Genomic DNA, 19199 nt, shown 5'->3' on the forward strand with positions numbered 1-19199 from the left:
TGGAAAGCTCCCTGAGTTCAATCTCCAGGACCAAAAATAATAATTAAAAAAAAAAAAACTGCTAGGAAGAGGAGTGGTGACAGTGACAACAAGGCTGATGACCGCATTCTCCTCCTCCTCTGTAATTTCAAGGCCAATACCCCAAAGGCCGTAGTGTGCCACTTTCGGAAATAACTAATACTGCTTACTAGCTATTCTTTCCACTCTCATGTTTCCCATCACAACCCCGCCTCTCAGTACTGCCAGAATACTGTCTGGCCAAGCAATGCTCTCGTGACATTAGAGCTCTACCCAAAGGCCCTCAGTGGCTTCTCACAGCAGACACTAGGGGAGTACAGTTCAGATTCCAGCTTCAAACTCCAAACTCTTCCAAAATCTACTCCCAATGTGATTCCAGAAACATTTGTTCTGTTCTTCCTATATTCCAGAACCCTTGCCAAATTAGCTTTTTGACGTTTATATCTTTGGGCCTTTCTTGGTACTTTTTCACCTACTTTATTCATATTCTATGAGTACATCAATATTCAATTCAAGGATCTTGAATTTATCTCTTGATTTTCCCCTTTGCATAAAAATCATGACTCACTGCAGGGTGCCAGAGTGTGCAGGCTTATAATCCCAGAGATTTGGTAGACTGAGGCAGGAGAATTATGAGTTTAAAGCCAGCCTTAGCAACTTAGCAAGGCCCTAAGCAACTCAGCAAGACCCTGTCTCTAAATAAAATTGCAAAAGGGCCGAGGATGTGGCTCAGTGGTTAAGCACTCCTGGGTTCAATCCCCAGTACCAAAAAAAAAAAAAAAAAAAAAAATGCAATTCATTTTTGTCTTTTTCCTCTAAGCTTATCTGTCTCTACTTCATGTTTTAGTTATTCACAAAAAAGTGTATGCATCCAACTGGAGTATATTCAATTATTAATTCTATAACCACTCATTGAGCATATACTATCTTTCTATTTTCCCAAAGCACATGAAATATATTCACAGTGAATGGTAAAGTAAATTTAAATAATAAATAAATAAATAAAGTAAATAAAAGTAAATAAATAAATAAAGTAAATTTTTGTTGAGTGAAGGCAAACTCCCAAATGAAAATGTATCTGGAAATCAAAATAATCTTTTTCTTAGTACAAACAACAATCACCACCAAAGAGATTCATGGAAACTTTAACAAACTATTGCTTATCATATTTAAATATTTTGAAAGGAGATGGGTAAGATAATGGAAAACAGAAACAAATAAAAACCTAAGAAAACTTCTATAAGGTAATATGGAAATCTGTCAATGAATGTAACTATCATTTCAAAATACAAATTCATAAATACACATCTATTAATTAAGTCCATCAAATGGAAACAATATACAGCATTAGAATTTAATGAAATGAGAATAACAGAAGAATGTTTCAAGACACCACTCAATAATTTCTGTGAAACTTAATAAAAGTTTATGTGATGAAAAATTTTTTCCCTTTGCTTTCCTAAGGAAATGACTTTACAAGATGATTGATGCCTGCTATTATGGACCTATATTTGTATTTCCTTATTTTTAGAAGCTTTTCAAAAATATACTTAGAGCATTTCCAGTTACACTAAAAAGAAAGATAAAAGGTGATTATTTATAGGCAATCATATTCATGATGATAGACTCTCAGAAAGCAAATGCAAACATAAATTTTAAATGCCTTTTGGAAAGAGTTGAGAATAAAAACATTTACATAATTTCTTAGAAACCCTGGCTTTTTATTACTGAATTTCAATATTCCCTCCAGGCAAAGGAGCAGCTACTTCAAAGATTTATTTGATAGTGGAATGTTTGATTTCTTTGCTTTCCCTTCCCAGGGTGGAGGTCTATAGAGTTTTCACTCTACCGAAGAACACTGCATTTTAAAATGAGAACTGGCTCACTATTAAGAACAAAAACATGGTTCTATTCTTGGCAGATTAAACAACTAAACCAATGACAGCAATAAATAAGTAGATATAAATAAATTATATATATATATATATATATATACATATATATGTACTACATTATGACAAAATAGACCATTGAGATATCAGTCATCTCTGAGAACAGACCTGCCACTTAATAATGTGACTAGTGACTGATATCAAATGTCTAAAACTTCTACTTACCTGCCTATCCACTTCTGGAAGCAAAAGCAGGAGGTATTGCTGAAAATGCTGAGGTAAGGAAGCAAACGTATGTTTATTTATTAATGCCCTCAAGTTAGTGTTGACAAGAATAGATCCTGGGGTTTCTATGTCAATGTCCTCAGCTTTGGTCCATTTCAAGTGTCCTGTGATGAACAAGCAAGAGGTACGAATTTACTACAAATTGAGGAAAATACACATGCACACACATATACGTATATATTGAAATATATATATATATTCAATCATATGTTTAATTCTATCCCTTTGAAAATGATATTTTAAGAAGAGAAATCTACAAAGCTCCTTTAATTATGTTTGTCTGGCACTGGCAAGCCTTAATTTCCATAAGAAACATTTCACTCAGTGTCTTCTAATTTTTTTTTTTAACTCAAAGGATGTCCCAATAAAGAAACATTTTATTGAGGAACTTTTAATTAATCAGAATTTTAGAAACTTTGGAAGCATAAATGGTAACAACCACAATTGATATAAGTTCTGTAAGACTGAGAATCCATGATGACAATGAAACAAAAATGCTGTTAACTTTATGTTCATTTTTATTTTTGGTGGTGCTGGAGACCAAACTTCGAGCACACTAGGCAAATGCTCCACTGAGCTACATCCCCAGCCAGATGCTGTTAAAATGAACAGAGAAAATGGCAACAATAGTAACTGTGTGTTCACCATGTTTCAAGTAGTACACTAAATACTGGGTTATTTCAGAAAATTGCTATCCAGTGTATTTCTGAAGGTGATAATTTACAAAGCAAATCTTGATAAAAATATTAGCTGCAAGGTCTGAAACACAAATAAGCTCTGAAGGATAATTTCGCAACTCAAGGCACACTCATGTCCAACAGACAACCACGTGCAGAGTTTACAACTCAAAATCATAACAAACTACAAAATGACTCACCATAAGGGACAGTCAGCTGACACACTGAGGAAAAGAATGACTATGCTTAGTTACTTGAGCTAAGACATCTGCTCACCTGTGATTATAAACAGCATGTTTTAAATCACAGGTCAGCAACTTATGATCCATGGGCTACTGCTAGGCCAATGCCTGTTTTGATAAATACACTTTTGCTAGAATATAATCATGCCCAGTTATTTATATACTGTCTAGGTCTGCTTTGCACTATAATACAGAACTGCCGAGTTGTAACAGATACAATGGTCTGAAAAACGTGCAGTATTTGCCCTCTAACCCTTCATTGAGAAAGCTTATTAATCTTTTGTTTTAAAAAATTAAACAGGAAATATTTTTAAAAAGGATAAACAGAACACTATATGATAAAAAGAATGGTCATATCTTAAACAGAACTTCCAGAAATGAAATTTAGCTTTTAGAAATTAACACAAATATTCAGTGGACACAGCAGGAAATAATTATTGAATAATCATGATATAGCACTGAAGAAAATATCTAGAATGTAGTATAAATATGATAAGTCTTCAGGGTGTGGTGGCACACCCTAGTGATCCCAGCTATTTGTAAGGCTGAGGCAGGAGGATCTCATGTTCCAGGACATAGTGGGAAATTCATTGAAGCCCTCTCTCAAAATAATAATAATTCTTTTAAAAAGGCTAAAACATAAAAATAATGCAATCAACAAATTCAAATGAACAAGTTTAAAAAATGGCTGAAGATACAGCTTACTGGTAGAACAAATTGCTAGCATGCTTAAGGCCTTTGGTTCACTCACCAGTACCGCAAAGATAAAATTAAATTAAATGATGAGTCAATTAAGAATAGGGCAGAAATACAGAGAATGGATAAGTAGTCATAGTGCATATCTATGGGAGTTTCAGAAAGAAAAAACAGAGTATGGCAGAGAGGCAACATTTGAATAGTTAGTTAATGAATGAGATATTTTAAAATATGAGTTCTCAGAAAAAGCAAAACACTTAATCTCAAGAAAGATAAATGCCCATTTCCATTCCTCTAACTGATAGGTTGATATGTCCAAACTTCAAAAATAAAAAGGAGTATCTTAAAAACCATTTGGAAGAAAAGATACATTATCTCCAGAGAGATGACAATGAGATAGAAACTTTATGAATAAATAACATAAGACACTGGAATATCTTCAAAGGGCCAAGAAAAAACAAATGACAATGTAGAATTTCATCTGCAACTGTCTCTCAAAAATTGGCAATAAAATAAGGACATTTCCAGTGCCCAAAATTGAATTCTAGTCCTTTGAGAATCTTGCTGAAATAACCACTAGTGGATCTTCTTGCCAAATAAAAGAAATTCTATCAACGAAGGAATGACAGGACTGCAGAAGCAATAGTAAACTAAAAGACAATAAGTATAATAGGTATGGATTGCTCCAAACACTAATTGTAAAAAATAATACCAATGACAGATGAGTTAAGACAATGTGGAAATAAAATACTTCACAGTAATTTTGCATGCAAAGTGGGAAGATGTGACTCAAATGAGAGCACTACAAAACACTGACATTGAGAACAAGACACATATGAACTAATTTTTTTATTTTTTATGTGTAACATAGAAAGAAGAAAATTATAACCTCCAAATAAATGGATGGAAGGAAAACTTAGTAAATCAAAGGGTAGGCATAAAAAGAGAAAAAATAAAATTCCAGCATAATCACGATAAATGTGACTTGATTTTTATGTTAGACTGAATAAAATTCAGGTACATGCTGCTTTTGAGAGATAGGCTCAAAACAAAAATTACATGGAAAGAATAAAAATTAGGAAATAAACTAAGAAATACAAATAAAAAATTCCAAACAACAACAACAACAACAAAAAACCCCACAATAACACAAGATTAACATCGGAAAGATAAACAAATAGAGAAAACATTATTGAGGATGAGAACAGTCATTCTATAAATGTATAAGAAACGATTCACTAGAAACATATCATGACCTTGAACCTGCATCCATTTAAATGTGACAGCCTCAAAACGTAAAAGTGAGAGAGCTACAAGGAAACTAAAGTCAAAATCTAGAAGGGGATCTTAACTTATATTACTAAAAACTGATGGCTCAGCTATAAAAATAATCTTACAAACATGGGGGGCTTTTACAACTCAATTATCACTCTTGTACCAATGAATTTAACAAAGAACACTGCACAGAGCCTTTAGAGAACTCAATTGTTTTTTTCAAAACTCAAGAAATAGCAAGAAAAAAATAAATCACCATTATGAGTCTTAACAAACACTGAAGAGTTAATATAAAACCTCATCTCTCCGTCCAGAGAGAAATAAAGCTACGTATCATAATGTAAAGATAGCAACTCTTCAAAGTTCGACACATCTACTGCATATTTGGATATTCAAAACCATACTTGTAAATACTTCACAAGTTAAGGAGGGAACACAGTAATAGAAACTTAAGGGATAATGGACAAAAATATGTAAAATGTTTCTCAACTGACTTTAAAGATAAATTGCACATATCAAAGGATGGGGGGGTGGAAGATTGATAATTCAAGGGTTATCTAAGTCCTGAACTTAATAAATCAACCAAAGAATAAACACTCAAGAAGGGAGAGATAAAAAGTATAATAGTAGACACTCATGAAACAGAAAAGAACAAAGATAGTCAATAACAGAAACAGATTGTTTCTTTTTTTAAATTAAACTAATGAAAATTGATATTCCTAGTGAGAGATGGCATGATTATGTGCAGGAATTTTTAAAAGAACATAATACTGGATATAACACAGATTTAAAAGGTAGATGTAATTAAAAACAGACCTATAGAGCACAATATAATACTCAGTACATTTGTAGAGCAATAAATTATTTTAAGTTGACGAATTTCCACAGTTTAAAAATAGAAAATATGAATGCATCTGTAAAAAAAAATTCTTAAATGAATCAGCAAGCAACCTTTAGCACATATACTCAAACCACAAATTAAAAATGGTACTAGAGATGTGGGCCTGGGGACTCTCTTTCTATACCTCCTCTCTGAAGCTCTTCCACTACTTTATAGCATAGATTTCAGAGAAGAGGGAAAGAAACAAGTTTCTCATTTCACTCTATAAAATCATTATAATCTTTATTCCAAAATAAGTACTATATGAGAAAATAGAATCATCAATCTCAACACAAAAATTTTTGGAAGCTGAATTAAAAAAAAATCTAACATTTTTTAGTCAAGTTGATAGGTATATTGGTGGGTCATTTTCTTAGCATCTGTATTTTTGAAATATTTCACAATTAAAAATAAAAACCCTACATCATGACAGAGAGAATTTGGAAGATCTTTCTTTTTTCAGCAATTGAGGAAGAGACCAGAGCTAAAGAAAGGCTGGGAAACCAAAAAGGGAATTTGTTTAATTCTATTACATAGTCTAAATAGTCTCATATAAAAGTATTCAGGTAATTTATAGAGTGTCTCTGACTGGAGGGGAACATTGGGAAAATTTTTTTCAAAGGTAAAGAATTCTGAAAAATATTCCATGTCAAGCAATGTGAGAAGTAGGACCCATACTGTTACTATGTAATATGCTTCAAAATCTTTGAAGAGCATCATAGAAAAAAGGAAGCATCGGACAGTCACGTCTTTCATGACAAAGCCAATAGAAGATCTATTTCCAAGATGTCTACCTAAGCAAAAATATGTTTTAGAATGTTGGAACAAAGACAAAGCAGCTGAACCAAATGTGTTACCACAGAGGATGTTTAATTCCATTTTAATTATCCTTACACATGTACTCTTAATTGGCTTAAGAACGATCCAATTATATATGATTGTCTTATCTCATTAAAGCTGGTACTTCATATCTCCCTACAGTACTCAGAGAAGGAAAAAGATGTAGCCATTTTAGTGTTGAATTCCCAGACATTCAGCCTAGAGGTCTGAAGTATCAGAGGCAGGGTGAGGGAAAGAGGAGAAGCCTCAGTGGCTGACCTGCAAGCTAAGTATCTAGGCTATCCAAAACGGTTGGTCTCATGATAAAAATCATGGGGTCTGTACCCAATCAGGGTTAGGCTAATTCTCTGCTATTCTCGATGGGGGTGGGGTGGGGTCTGAAACCCCCAATCTGGTCTCAGAACCACTAAGTATTCTCTGGAATATTTAGTCTTTGGAGCACTTATTGATCAAGGGTATTCTGTTGTTAATATTTCCAGAAGGGAATAAGCATAGAAATTATGCATCAAAAAGGAGGAGGAGAAGGAGGAGGAGGAGAAAAAAGGAGCACAATGTCAGGCAGACCAGGCAGACAAAAGGAAATGCCCAAACACAGGCCAGATTAAAAACCAAGAGGTTCTTTATTGTCTCAGGGAAAATGGAGAGAAATGTCTCTGAAACAGAGCTCAAACGAAGAGGGAGAGGAAAATGGGCTTTCAACGTAAAGAATAAGGGAAAAAGAAGACAAAAATCTCATCATAAACAATAGGAATGGAGCACTGAATCCATTAAAATACAGTACCAGGGTTTAAAAAAAAAAAAAAACAAAGAACAACCTATGGCCATTAAGGTTAAACCAATAAAATACAAATGTTATCCACCTATTATGGGCCAGGCTAAATGGCCAATGACCAAACACATTCCATTTTACTTTGAGACGCCATATCATCTAAGAAATGCTTCTCCCATGGGAAAGCCCATGTAAGAAATGCTTCTCCCATGGGAAAGCCCCACCTCTGTGCCCATTAATAGTTACCTAGCATAGCATACTTGGCAACACAAAGTAGCAATTCTTATACAATTGTACTCTTTGGTTTCCATTTTCCTTGGGCAATGTATGTACCTTGTTAGAGATTGATTGTCTAGACATGAGTAACCATTTTCTAACATGTACTGAACAAAGTCATTTTGACCCCCACTTCCCTTCTGCTTGCTTGCTGCTCTGCCAACCTGGAAATCCTGTGGGAAATGCCAATGTACCCATTGCATTGTCTCGCTAACTGCCCAATTCAGCTTCTGTACAAGGTTGCTTACAGCTACATCAACCCAGATGAATTTTTTGCCTTTAAATATCCTAAAATGCTCAGGCTCGGGGCTGTTCCTCACAGAGGCAGTGATAGGTCCTGTGGGGAGCAGACCGACTGGCTAAATAAAGACTCTTCAAAATGGACAAAACTGGGACTTGCTGTGTTTTCTGAGGGACCTGTCTTGATGTTTAAAAAATAATATAACAAAAACATGGAGGTAGTGAGACTGTAAAGACAATTATTTCCCTTTTATAATATATTGCCCCAAATTGAAATGAATAGTTAGCAGACAATCATTCCTATTTATTTTTCCTAATTTTATTATCTTTGGAGACATATGACTATATCTTGGGGCAAATATTTAACAATTTTGGTCTTTTTGTTTTACTTCTGTTTCTTAATTAGCCTAAAATTAATTAAATTTAGCACTTCTAATTAAAGTGGAATAAAATAATGATGTAAAGTAAGATCTGGCTATGTGTGCACATTAAGAAATGCAGATGTTTATAAAACACAGAGAACAATAATTTTGGATGAGAGGGTGTAGGAGTATTGTTCAAATTTCATTCATACTATTCTGTACTGATTTATTTAAAGAAGGTGTAACCATTTAAAAAAAACAGAATAGTTAGTAACTCTTTACTACAAAAATATGAAGCCAAATATGTTCACATAACTATATGAATGAATTTCAGAAGTTGGGCTCAATGAGGACAGTATTTAAATCCCCCCTCAGAGACATCCCTCAGCAGCTTGGGTTTGCTTAGCAAGCACTTTTTATCGGGTGTTATTTGGTGGGAAGAAATATAATTAAAAACTAATTTAGATTCATGACCCTGAAACCAAGGAACTTTTAGGGAAAAATGTTAGAAAAAGAAATACAAAACAAGAAAGAAAGGCATAAGCAAAGCACAGAGGATATTTAGGCCAATGAAATTCTTCTGTATGAAGGTGACTTGGCCATTATTAAAATAATTATTAAAACAATGGCAAAGTCACCTTCTGTTTGTGAGAACCCAAAGAATATACACAACAAGGGTGAACCCTAAGTAAACCATTGGGATGAAGATGTGTCAATGGAGGTTGACCAACTACAATAACACATACACCCATGAGGCACAGAATGTCAACAGAGTGAAGATTGTGTGGGGGTGGGATGGGGCTTGGGGGTCTCTGTACACCAGTTCAATTTTACTGTGAACTTAAAAACTGCTCTAAACATAAAGCTAAATAATTGCAAACATATGAAGCAAGTGATAAGGCAGTGTGCATCACTAAGAAACTTTTCTTGAAATGTTCACAAATCCATGCTCTTAGTGCTATAAAGATAATGACATGATAAAGTATTAAGGTTTTCTCAGAAAACTCCATAGGGAGGCCTTAAAATAATAAGTTTTATCCATTGCAAAGACAAGAACAGAGAACATTGAAAATACTGATTAGGCAAGAAAAAAATCTGTATTTTCAACATCATTTGCAGCCACACCTATCCTGCATCTCATCAGATGAGGTTTCTGCTCCGGTTGTTTGGTAGACTAATGTTTATTGGCCTGTGATAATAAAAGAACCCCTGTAGACATGGTTAGAATCTGTTTTTATGCATATTGGAACTGTGTTTTCTACCATGCAAGACTCAGAAAAAGGAGAGGGACAGACCAATTTTTTGTTTGATTATACTATCATCAGAGAAACACTATTTAGAATTATTTTTTTCGGCTGGACTCACTCATCCCACATTACCAAGTCTATTTATCAGAGGGCTCCTCAGGGAAGTACTCAGTTTTCACACATAACCTTGGCCGAGAGTAAAGGAAGCAGCATTGGGTTCTCATGCTGAATGACTTAATTCTCATATGAACATCAAGATTACATCAGAATTACAATGGCTGAGGAAGGCTGAAAGTCATTGTAGTTGTTGCTGTTATTATTATTATTACTACTACTACTAGTACTATTTTTTAAAATTGTGTAGCTGGTTATTATTACTAATACTACTACTACTAATAATAATAATAGTAATTTTTTAAATTGTGTAGCTGGGAATCCTCTCCAGGGAAAGTGGACATATGAAAGTGTGTGGGAAGGGCTATAGTGGGTCCCCTATTGAGTTCAGGAAAACACAGGGTTCCACTGTGTGCTTAACCACACAAGCTCACTCATTCAATTCCAAAAGCCAAGTAAACAGGTTGACTATCCTACAATTTGACAAATTAAGTGGTTTCCAGATATCAAGAGGAAGCACTTGGGGGAGGATTAGAAGTATTTTTGTTGTTGTTGTTTTGTTTCCTTTTAGGGAAATATCACAATAACAATGACAATTCAGACTTATACTCTGAAGTTCAATTTTGATTGGACGTTGTTTCAGATCTCTCAACTAATTAGAACAGACTTTGGCATTTGTTTTCATTTCAGAATGTTTTCCACAAGTTAGGACCTATCTAGAGCTATGCCTACCAAAAGGAGGCAAGCAAAGTTAAAACCACACTTCAGATACTATTTGAATTAGACATGGGATTTAAGTGGGAGAATCAGTTGAGGAAGAGCCAGCTACTGCCATTTGGCTGGCTAAGGGCTGAGGGGTGGGATGTTTCCTGTGCAATGGTTCAACAGCTACACAAAGGCCTCACAAAGAATGACCTTCCCCAAATACATAGAGGCATTTTTATCCAAGGACACATAAGTAGCAGAAACCTACTAGATGTATCTTTCATCCAGATTGAATGAAATTCAGTAAATCTGAATTATTCATTGATTCAAAACTTACTCAGAAAATATTAAACAGGAGGAATATAATGAGTACAGTAAGGACTGCAAAGATCCATAGGAAGGTCACTGTTTCCAAGGAACTAAAAACATAATGGCAAAGAGAGAGCAGAATGTTCATAAAGATGCCTTATAGGGAACTAAACATCCTGATTCTAATAGAACATCAAGAATATCACAACTGTCTGGGAACAGTTATATTTAAGATCCTTTCTCCCAGTTTTCTTTTTCTCATTTTATACTGCAGGGCATAAATTGGTAGCTTAATAAGCACTTCTGACCACACTGGCACAAAATAGGCCACTCTGTTCCACTGCTTGCCAGGTTAGGCTGTCAGCTGCAGTCCTTCCCAGTAATCACCTGCCGTTTGTTTTGGACAGGTTTCTCCCCTAATTGACTTATCTCAGATCCCACCGTTTCGTGCCCCTGTTATCACAAAGGACACAGAAATCTATACCTCTGGCACCTGCACTGCCAACACCAGGTAAACTCCTTATGACATTAGAGAGCTGGGTGCTTCTCGGTGGTTCCTACATGGACAAAATACAGGCTGGATGATTTGACATTTGGATTCCATCCAAGATGAATAGCTGGGACTGTGGGGTTAGATATGCCTTGGCTTGTATGTTAGCTGTGCCATTTATGAGCAACCTTCTTAACCCTTCTGGGCCTCAGTCTCTTTATCTATAAAATGGAAATCACTCTACTATACAAAGCTAAAGAAAGATTTAACTGAAATAACATATCAAAATGTCTAGACCACAATATTAAATATGACCAGTGAAAGTGATTTCCCTTCTCCCTTCCTGCGCTGAAGTAGATTCATTATTTCTCCTTTTTGTACTCTAACACAAAGCAGATTAAAAATGACCCTAGTTAATGATGATGAACATTTTTTAATGTATTTGTTGATTGATTGTACATTATCTTCAGAGAGGTGTCTCTTCAGGTCCTTGGCCCATTTATTGATTTTTTTTTTTATGTTTAGCTTTTTGAGTTCTTTATGTACCCTAGAGATTAGTGCTCTATCTGGAGTGTGAGGGGTAAAGATTTTCTCCCAAGATGCAGGCTCTCTATTCACCTCACAGATTGTTTATTTTTCTGAGAAGAGATTTCATCTCACTCCAGTCAGAATGGCAGCAATTATGCATACAAACAATAATAAGTGTTGGTGAGGATGTGGAGAAAAAGGTATACTCATACACTGCTGGTGGGAGTGCAAATTGGTGCAGCAATATGGGAAGCAGTATGGAGATTTCTTGGAAAATTGGGAATGGAACCGCCATTTAACCCTCTCCTCAGTCTATACCCAAAGGACTTAAAAACAGCATACTACAGGGACACAACCACATCAATGTTTACAGCAGCACACAATAGCAAAACTGTGGATCTAACCTAGATGCCCTTCAATAGATGAATGCATTAAAACAATGGGGCATATATACACAATAGAATATTACTCAGCAATAAAAGAGAATATAGAATCATGGCATTTTGCAGGTAAATGAATGGAGTTAGAGAAGATAATGTTAAGTGAAGTTAGCCAATCCAAAAAAACCAAATGCCAAATATTTTCTTTGCTATAAGGAGGCTGATTCTTAGTGGGATAGGGAGCGGGAGCATGGGAGGAATAGATGAACTCTAGATAGGGCAGAGGGGTGGGAGGGGAACGGCGGGGGCATGGAGTTATTAATGATGGTGGAATCTGATGATCATTGTCATCCAAAGTACAGGTATGAAGATATAAATTGGTGTGAATATACTGTGTATACAACCAGAGATATGAAAAACTGTGCTCTATATGTGTAAGAAGAATTGTAATACAATCCACTGTCATACATAAATTTTAAAAAATAATTAATTTAAAAAATGACTCTGGTAGCCCACTTATTACTCTTTTAAGTTGCTCAGAAGTCAGCCAAAATACTCTGCTAGCACAAATCTAAACCGATAAAATGTTTAGTGGTTGTAGAATTGTCTAGGAGCAGGTTTGACTCTAATGTAAATGGAATAAGAAAAAGAATCCTGATCCTCTATCTGCTTGAATATGGATTTCAAGATGTCTCCAAGTAGAATGGAAGCTATCCTGACTAAAGCCTGGAGCCCCAGAGGATCCTGATGACAAAGAGCCGCACACTGTCCTTTTGACTTCAGCCCTGAAGTTAGCTAACTAAGTAAATTGGCGGGGGGGGGGTAGGGGGGTGGGGGCGGCTGTGCCTTGAATTTTCCTGTGTCGCATGGCATCAACTTTACTGAAATTGACAGCAGGCATTTCTAAATAAAGGTCATTGACCTTTTAATCACTTTGTGTGTGGCAGCATGGTTTGGGACATTTATGTACTTTTCTATACATTCTCGGTCATTCTCCCGATATTGTTTTCCATCTCAGGTGCTATTTACAACACCCAGAAGACGAGGAAAAAAATCAAGTCTGAGTACATGTGCATGTGGTTATACATAAGTACATATCTGGGGTTAGATAGTAACTGTGTAATTATTTAGCATTAGAAATAACATAAAGTAGGTAATTATGCTATATTTAAAGAACTTAAATAAAAATAAATTCTGCTTTTCTGGATATATAAATTATATTAAAAGGCTTTTTATTCAAAGCATGTTCCCAGAATTTAAGAAGATGCCTGGCATACAGGAGGCAACAGAAAAGAAAAAAAAAAAAACTTTACCCAAAATAAATAAATCTGTTAAAAATCTCACTTGAATGATACAAAAAAAATAAATAAACTCTACAAATAAGAAAGTTCCTAAGTCGTGAAAAAGGTAAGAGGCAGAACCAGTAATTAAGTTCAGGTCAGTACATTCATAGTTTCTACTAACCATTTTACAAAAATACCATAATGATTTCCAGGTGACTATCATTATTCCTATTCACAAGTGAAATAACCAAAAGACTTGAATGAAGCCATCAGGTCCAGGTCACTGAACAAGACGCAGTGATTAAGAATTATAATGTACAGACCAGGATGCATTTATTTTTGTCTTTTTAATTATCATGCTTCTGGAAGCTGCAGTTGGGTCCCTGGTGAAGAGTTATTAGAAAAGAACTATTTAGGAGAAAAACGTGGTGCCCCCTAGCCAGATCCAGGGACTGTGCCATGTTTCTCAGCCGTGCTCACCATTCAGACACACGCTACTAAATATTTCAAGCAGCACAGACAGAAAGCAAAGCAGAACAGCTTTCCTGCAGCAGACCCCAAAGACAATGTATTATCCAATTCAAGAAGCCTTTGTAAGAGTGGCATTTTCACCCATAAAGCAAATAATACAAGGAAACCCAGTTACATTGACAAAATATTACTCATTAGATAAAGTTACAACTAGAAAGATAATTATTTGAATACATATTTTAAGTTGGTTATTTTTACCTCTGCCTAATCTAATAATGCCATTCACAAATTTAGTTATAACTGAGGACCATTCCATTGTTAACTACAATATTTCTTTCTTTCTCCTATTTTTTCTTTTTTTGGTTTACACAGATGGAAGGATATTTTAATTTCCTTGTTTGACCACTTAAAAAAGTTTTTGGAATGCTCCATAACTTATGTGAAAAGACATACATCTCTAAAATATAACATGTTAATCTATTGATCACTCACCTAAACCAGACTTTTTTAATCGTTTTAAGTGTTGATTTGTTTGTTTTCCAGTGGGAGATTTTTGCCCATGTTTCATTTCTTTATCTGAACTGTCTGCTTCACCATTTTTAGATTCGGATCCTAAAAAAAGGAAATAGTTATTATGCCATTATCTTCCTCTTGCTGTCCTTGAAAAAGAAAAATCTAAAATTGTTTTAGGAACCATAGATACAATCTTTCTTTCTAAGAGTTAATATACTACCTTTGGCCACAATCTGATTCCCTTACTGGATAAAGAGAGAAAAGCCCAATAAATCAATCAAACAGGACCAAAAGCAAGAACAGATGGCTTAATAGCAGAATCAAAAACTCAGTTACTGATCTGATAGCTTTTAAAATAGTCTAATCTTTTGTAAAAATCCATGAATAATCTTGAACAGTACGATGCCAGTGGGAGATGAGACAAAACAGAGACAAAATGATGAGGGAAGAGGGGATTCCTGAAGAAAAAGAGAGATCAGACCTTTATGAATAACTTTATGTTGAAGCAGGGACAGAAAATGCAAACATTAATAGAATAATAAATACAATGGTATACAGCTGAGAAAATGACAAGAGGTAAATTGAAAGGAAAGGTCAGGGCTGCACCGAGGTAAGAAGAATGTTACTAGAACACAAAACTAATAAAGGATTCCAGATTTTGCAGGAGAGGATGGAGAAACAAAATCACACTCATGGCAGAACTGCTTTTGCTAGTGTTTCAAATCAGCATGTGCTTCACCATTAAAGTTCAGCAGTCAAAAGCCAAAGCAGCAACAAAATCCACCTAGACTCACCAGTTATTTCCTCACATCTACTGACAATAGCAAATGAAGTCATTTCATGATGACTTCATTTCTTATTTTTTTAAACTGGGTAGGACTCTATATTTTTGAATCACTGCAGAGTCAAAGATGTGAAAAAAAAATTAAACCAAACCTCAAGTGGAAGTATTATTCAATTAAAAAAAAATCATGACATCTCTCTCAGTGAGAAAGTCTCCTCTGAGAAGAAACTGGCCAAGCATACAATATTTCAGCTCTTTACCTGAAGGCGGATCCGACTGCTCATCAGACACCTTTAATGGTGTCAAAACAACACGAGGAACAGTCTTGTTTACCATCATTGAGACTCCATTTCTTCTTTTCTGCTGCTGCCTCAAAGCCTATAAAACATGATAATAAAATATAACATAAAAATGTAGCCAAAATGATTCCTCATAATTGAATTAAATGATCCACTTGCCCATCATTAGCTCAAACCTCTTATGAAACTTACATTCCACAGAGCCCTAATTTGTCAGGATTCTTAATAGACACCTTCATATAATTTTCCCTCAAAAGCATAAAATTGGGCTGTGGCAAAGGGTATAAACCTGAGACCATTTCAGTATAATTCTGACAATAAAGCAGTACTTAACGGTTTGTTCTACCTTAGCAGTGTGGCTTGAGAGCCCATGGAATTTGAAACTGTGACTCCCACGTAAAATAAATGTAAAATAAATATTTCAAAACCAGGATAAAAATATATGTGTCTGCACTCCTCTTGCAGGTGCGTCGTCTCCAGTGCACGGCTCAATCAGTTAACACCGAGTGTCATCAGTATGTACAGCATGTAAGAACTACAGTATTGATGCATTCACTCAGCCGTGGGGAGCGCTGCACAAAATCACTGAACATGGCAGGAATCATTTATTTCTGTGAAGGGAATCAGTCCTAATCTTGGAAACCTTGCAGCATTTGGCTTCTGTCTGCTTGACTTTGGGCATTAACCTTCAGAACACGAACAGGACGGGGTTCTGGCAAATCCAGAGGAAAAAAAGATATGAGAATAAATCTGTCCAAATGGGAGTGCTTTGTGTTTCCTAAATGATCGACCATGGTGATGATAATGTAATAAAAGACATTTAAAAGTTTTGAAATACAGCTTTATCTAACTGATCGCTTTATGCAGAAAATTACCTGTAATAAAAAAAGGGGGAGGGCGTCTTAAGCACATGAAGCGGAAGAAACATTAAATTCACAGTTAACAGGAATGCTAAGACTCCTCGAAAGGTTAAAAGGCTGGCCACAGACGGTATGAAGCCTTTTTATTCCTGATTTCTGTGCAATTTCTACCAATTTTACAGCATCTCAGTTACTTGATTAATGATCTCTGACTAACAGTTGTCAGAATTTCCTGAAATACTGCATCGACAGTATATTCCCTTGCTGTCAAAAATGATGTCAGGTTATTTGCTCAGGGTATTAGCTAAATGTTCAACTTGTTGACCATAAGATTTAGCAATCAAGTAATTACAGAAGTGAAAACTTAAATGCCATATAAATGAGAGAAGGCATATTCAGACAAGAGTTAAAGCCAGATGAGAAAGAAAGGCTGGGTCAATCTATCATAAATGACGCAGATACTGATGATTACACAAGACATGTTCCCTTTGATTCTTATGCTTACAGAGCTTTTAAAAAGTATCAGGCGCTGTGGGGGGATAAGAGGTATAAAGATTAATAAGATGCTATCCTTCTCACCTTTAGCCTGCTGTCAATAATATGGCAAATGAGAGCATATGTGCTATAAAATATTTAAGACATTTACTCTTTCTTCCAAGGAGTATACATAATTACACATAAATTGTGCACATACTTGCATAAATCTCTCTAGTCCTGTATAAGAACTCAAAGCACTTTATAGACATCAACCTAACAATCCAATAATGTAACCAAATGAGGTAACACAGTGATTTAAATTATAATTAAGTCCACCTTTGTTCACAATGTAAGATTTCACAAAAGTACAAACAGGAGTAAATTTTTAGAAGTCATGCATTACAGATTATTCAACTATTTCTCTTGGCAAAATATTATGCACTAAAAAATATTCAGTGTGCATGTGTGTATGTGTGTATATATACATGTGAAGTCACAGAATTTATTTTAGATAAATTTTGAAAAAACGAGAGAAACAAACTAAAGGTCTGGAATCTACAATCAAATATCAAAGATGGGCTGGGCATAGTGGTGCAGGCCTATAATCCCAGCAGCTAGGGAGGCTGAGACAGGAGGATCTCAAGTTCAAAGCCAGCCTCAGCAAAAAGTGAGGTGCTAAGTAACTCAGTGAGACCCTGTCTCTAAAAAAAATACAAAATAGGGCTGGGGCCGAGGCTCAGCAGTCCAGTGTCCCCAATTTCAATTCCCAGGAACCCTCCCCCAAGAAAAAAATCAAATTTGATATGCCTTTTTGAAGGATTTGTGGTAAATAATAAATGAAATAATGAAAATTTGGACTCAATTTCTAGAGCTGAAAGGACTCTAATATAAAAAAATTAGCAGAAATAAATCATGATAGAAAAAAATTTAAAAAGAAAAAGGAAAAATTTTAAATTTTAAGGTCTGACAGGATAAAAGAAATGCTAACCAACATTGAGCCCATTTTCATGATTTGTTTTCTGAATATGTACTTCATACTTAGAAAATTCAAGCAATATTTCTCAACACAATATTTTTTTTAAAATTCTGACATGCAACACCAATTGCTTATATGGACAAAAACCAAATGACCATCATGTAACAAAAATTAGTATTCTAAATATATTAAAAGTATTCATACATATTTTTGTTTTATCTCTGACAAGAAAACATTAAATTTATTATTCCTAAATAAGCAGAAGCTCAGAAGTGTCTCTTATTCTGACACTGGTGACAACAGTGAAGCACAGGCAGGTCAGCAAACTCAGGCAGGTCAGAGCTCAGTCATCAGAATAGGAAAGGGGCATCTTCATTTTGCATTCTAGACTCACAGTCAGGTTAGAGTGAATCTGTGGTCATTTTTAGGAGTCTAGCTCACTTTCCTGGAAGCAAGATTCACTTGACATGCCAAGATTCACTTGGGCATGGTGGTGCAGGCCTATAATCCCAGCAGCTAGGGAGGCTGAGACAGGAGGATCTCAAGTTCAAAGCTGGCCTCACCAAAAAGTGAGACGCTAAGTAACTCAGTGAGACCCTGTCTCTAAATAAAATAGGGCTGGGGATGTGGCTCATAGGTTCCTTCCAAGCATATCAGAATATTGACTGAGGGAGAAAACCAAGGTCACCTCCATAGAGATGCCTGGGACCTCCTGGGTGACAATTCTCAAAAACACTCAGGTACTTCTGTCTACGAGGCTCCTGGTCTCTTGGAGTGGAGTGTGCATCCTCCAAGTAAAGAGGGCTGGCTGTGCAGAGGCTTCTTGGTTTTTTTGTTGTTGTTGTTGCTGTTGTTGTTTTAATGTAACTATGCTTTCAACTTCATGCACATCAACTACTCAAACATGCTGCGTATCTCTTTTTCAAAATCATCTAAAAAAAAAAAAACATGGAATCCCTTTGGGGCCAGAGTGACCTGCAGGTGAGAACAGAAGAGACTGCAGTGGGCAAGAATACCCCACCTGCCATCAGAATGAGATGTTGCTGTCTAGATTTTGGATGAGCTTTCCTGTTTTGAAATCATGTTATCAGACAAACACAGATAACTATGGGCCAAATTCAGTCTAAGGGCAGCCACTTTTGATTTTTACTAAATACCACTTCTCACCATCAAAATAAACAAGTTTGCATAATGTAAGTATTAAAATAAACTACCAAGTATAGGTACTGGCTAATATAGGTCTTCTAAGGTGCTGATCTGCAGAGAAACTGGGGACTCGGCAGAACTCTTTTTTTCATTTGTTAGTGGACC

General features: G+C 35.5%; 1 protein-coding gene across 1 annotated transcript in view; it reads right to left on the reverse strand.

The window, feature by feature from the left end:
- Asxl3 (ASXL transcriptional regulator 3) overlaps positions 1-19199 on the reverse strand; it is a 135581-nt gene that overhangs the window by 56492 nt on the left and 59890 nt on the right. The window contains exons 5-7 of the mRNA XM_076837330.1: positions 15537-15654; positions 14472-14591; positions 2136-2299 (exon numbers count right to left, since the gene is read on the reverse strand). Coding sequence (XP_076693445.1) covers positions 2136-2299; positions 14472-14591; positions 15537-15654 — 402 coding nt within the window. The remainder of the gene's footprint in view (positions 1-2135; positions 2300-14471; positions 14592-15536; positions 15655-19199) is intronic.

Source organism: Callospermophilus lateralis, chromosome 17, assembly GCF_048772815.1.
Source record: "Callospermophilus lateralis isolate mCalLat2 chromosome 17, mCalLat2.hap1, whole genome shotgun sequence".
Lineage (NCBI taxonomy): Eukaryota > Metazoa > Chordata > Mammalia > Rodentia > Sciuridae > Callospermophilus > Callospermophilus lateralis.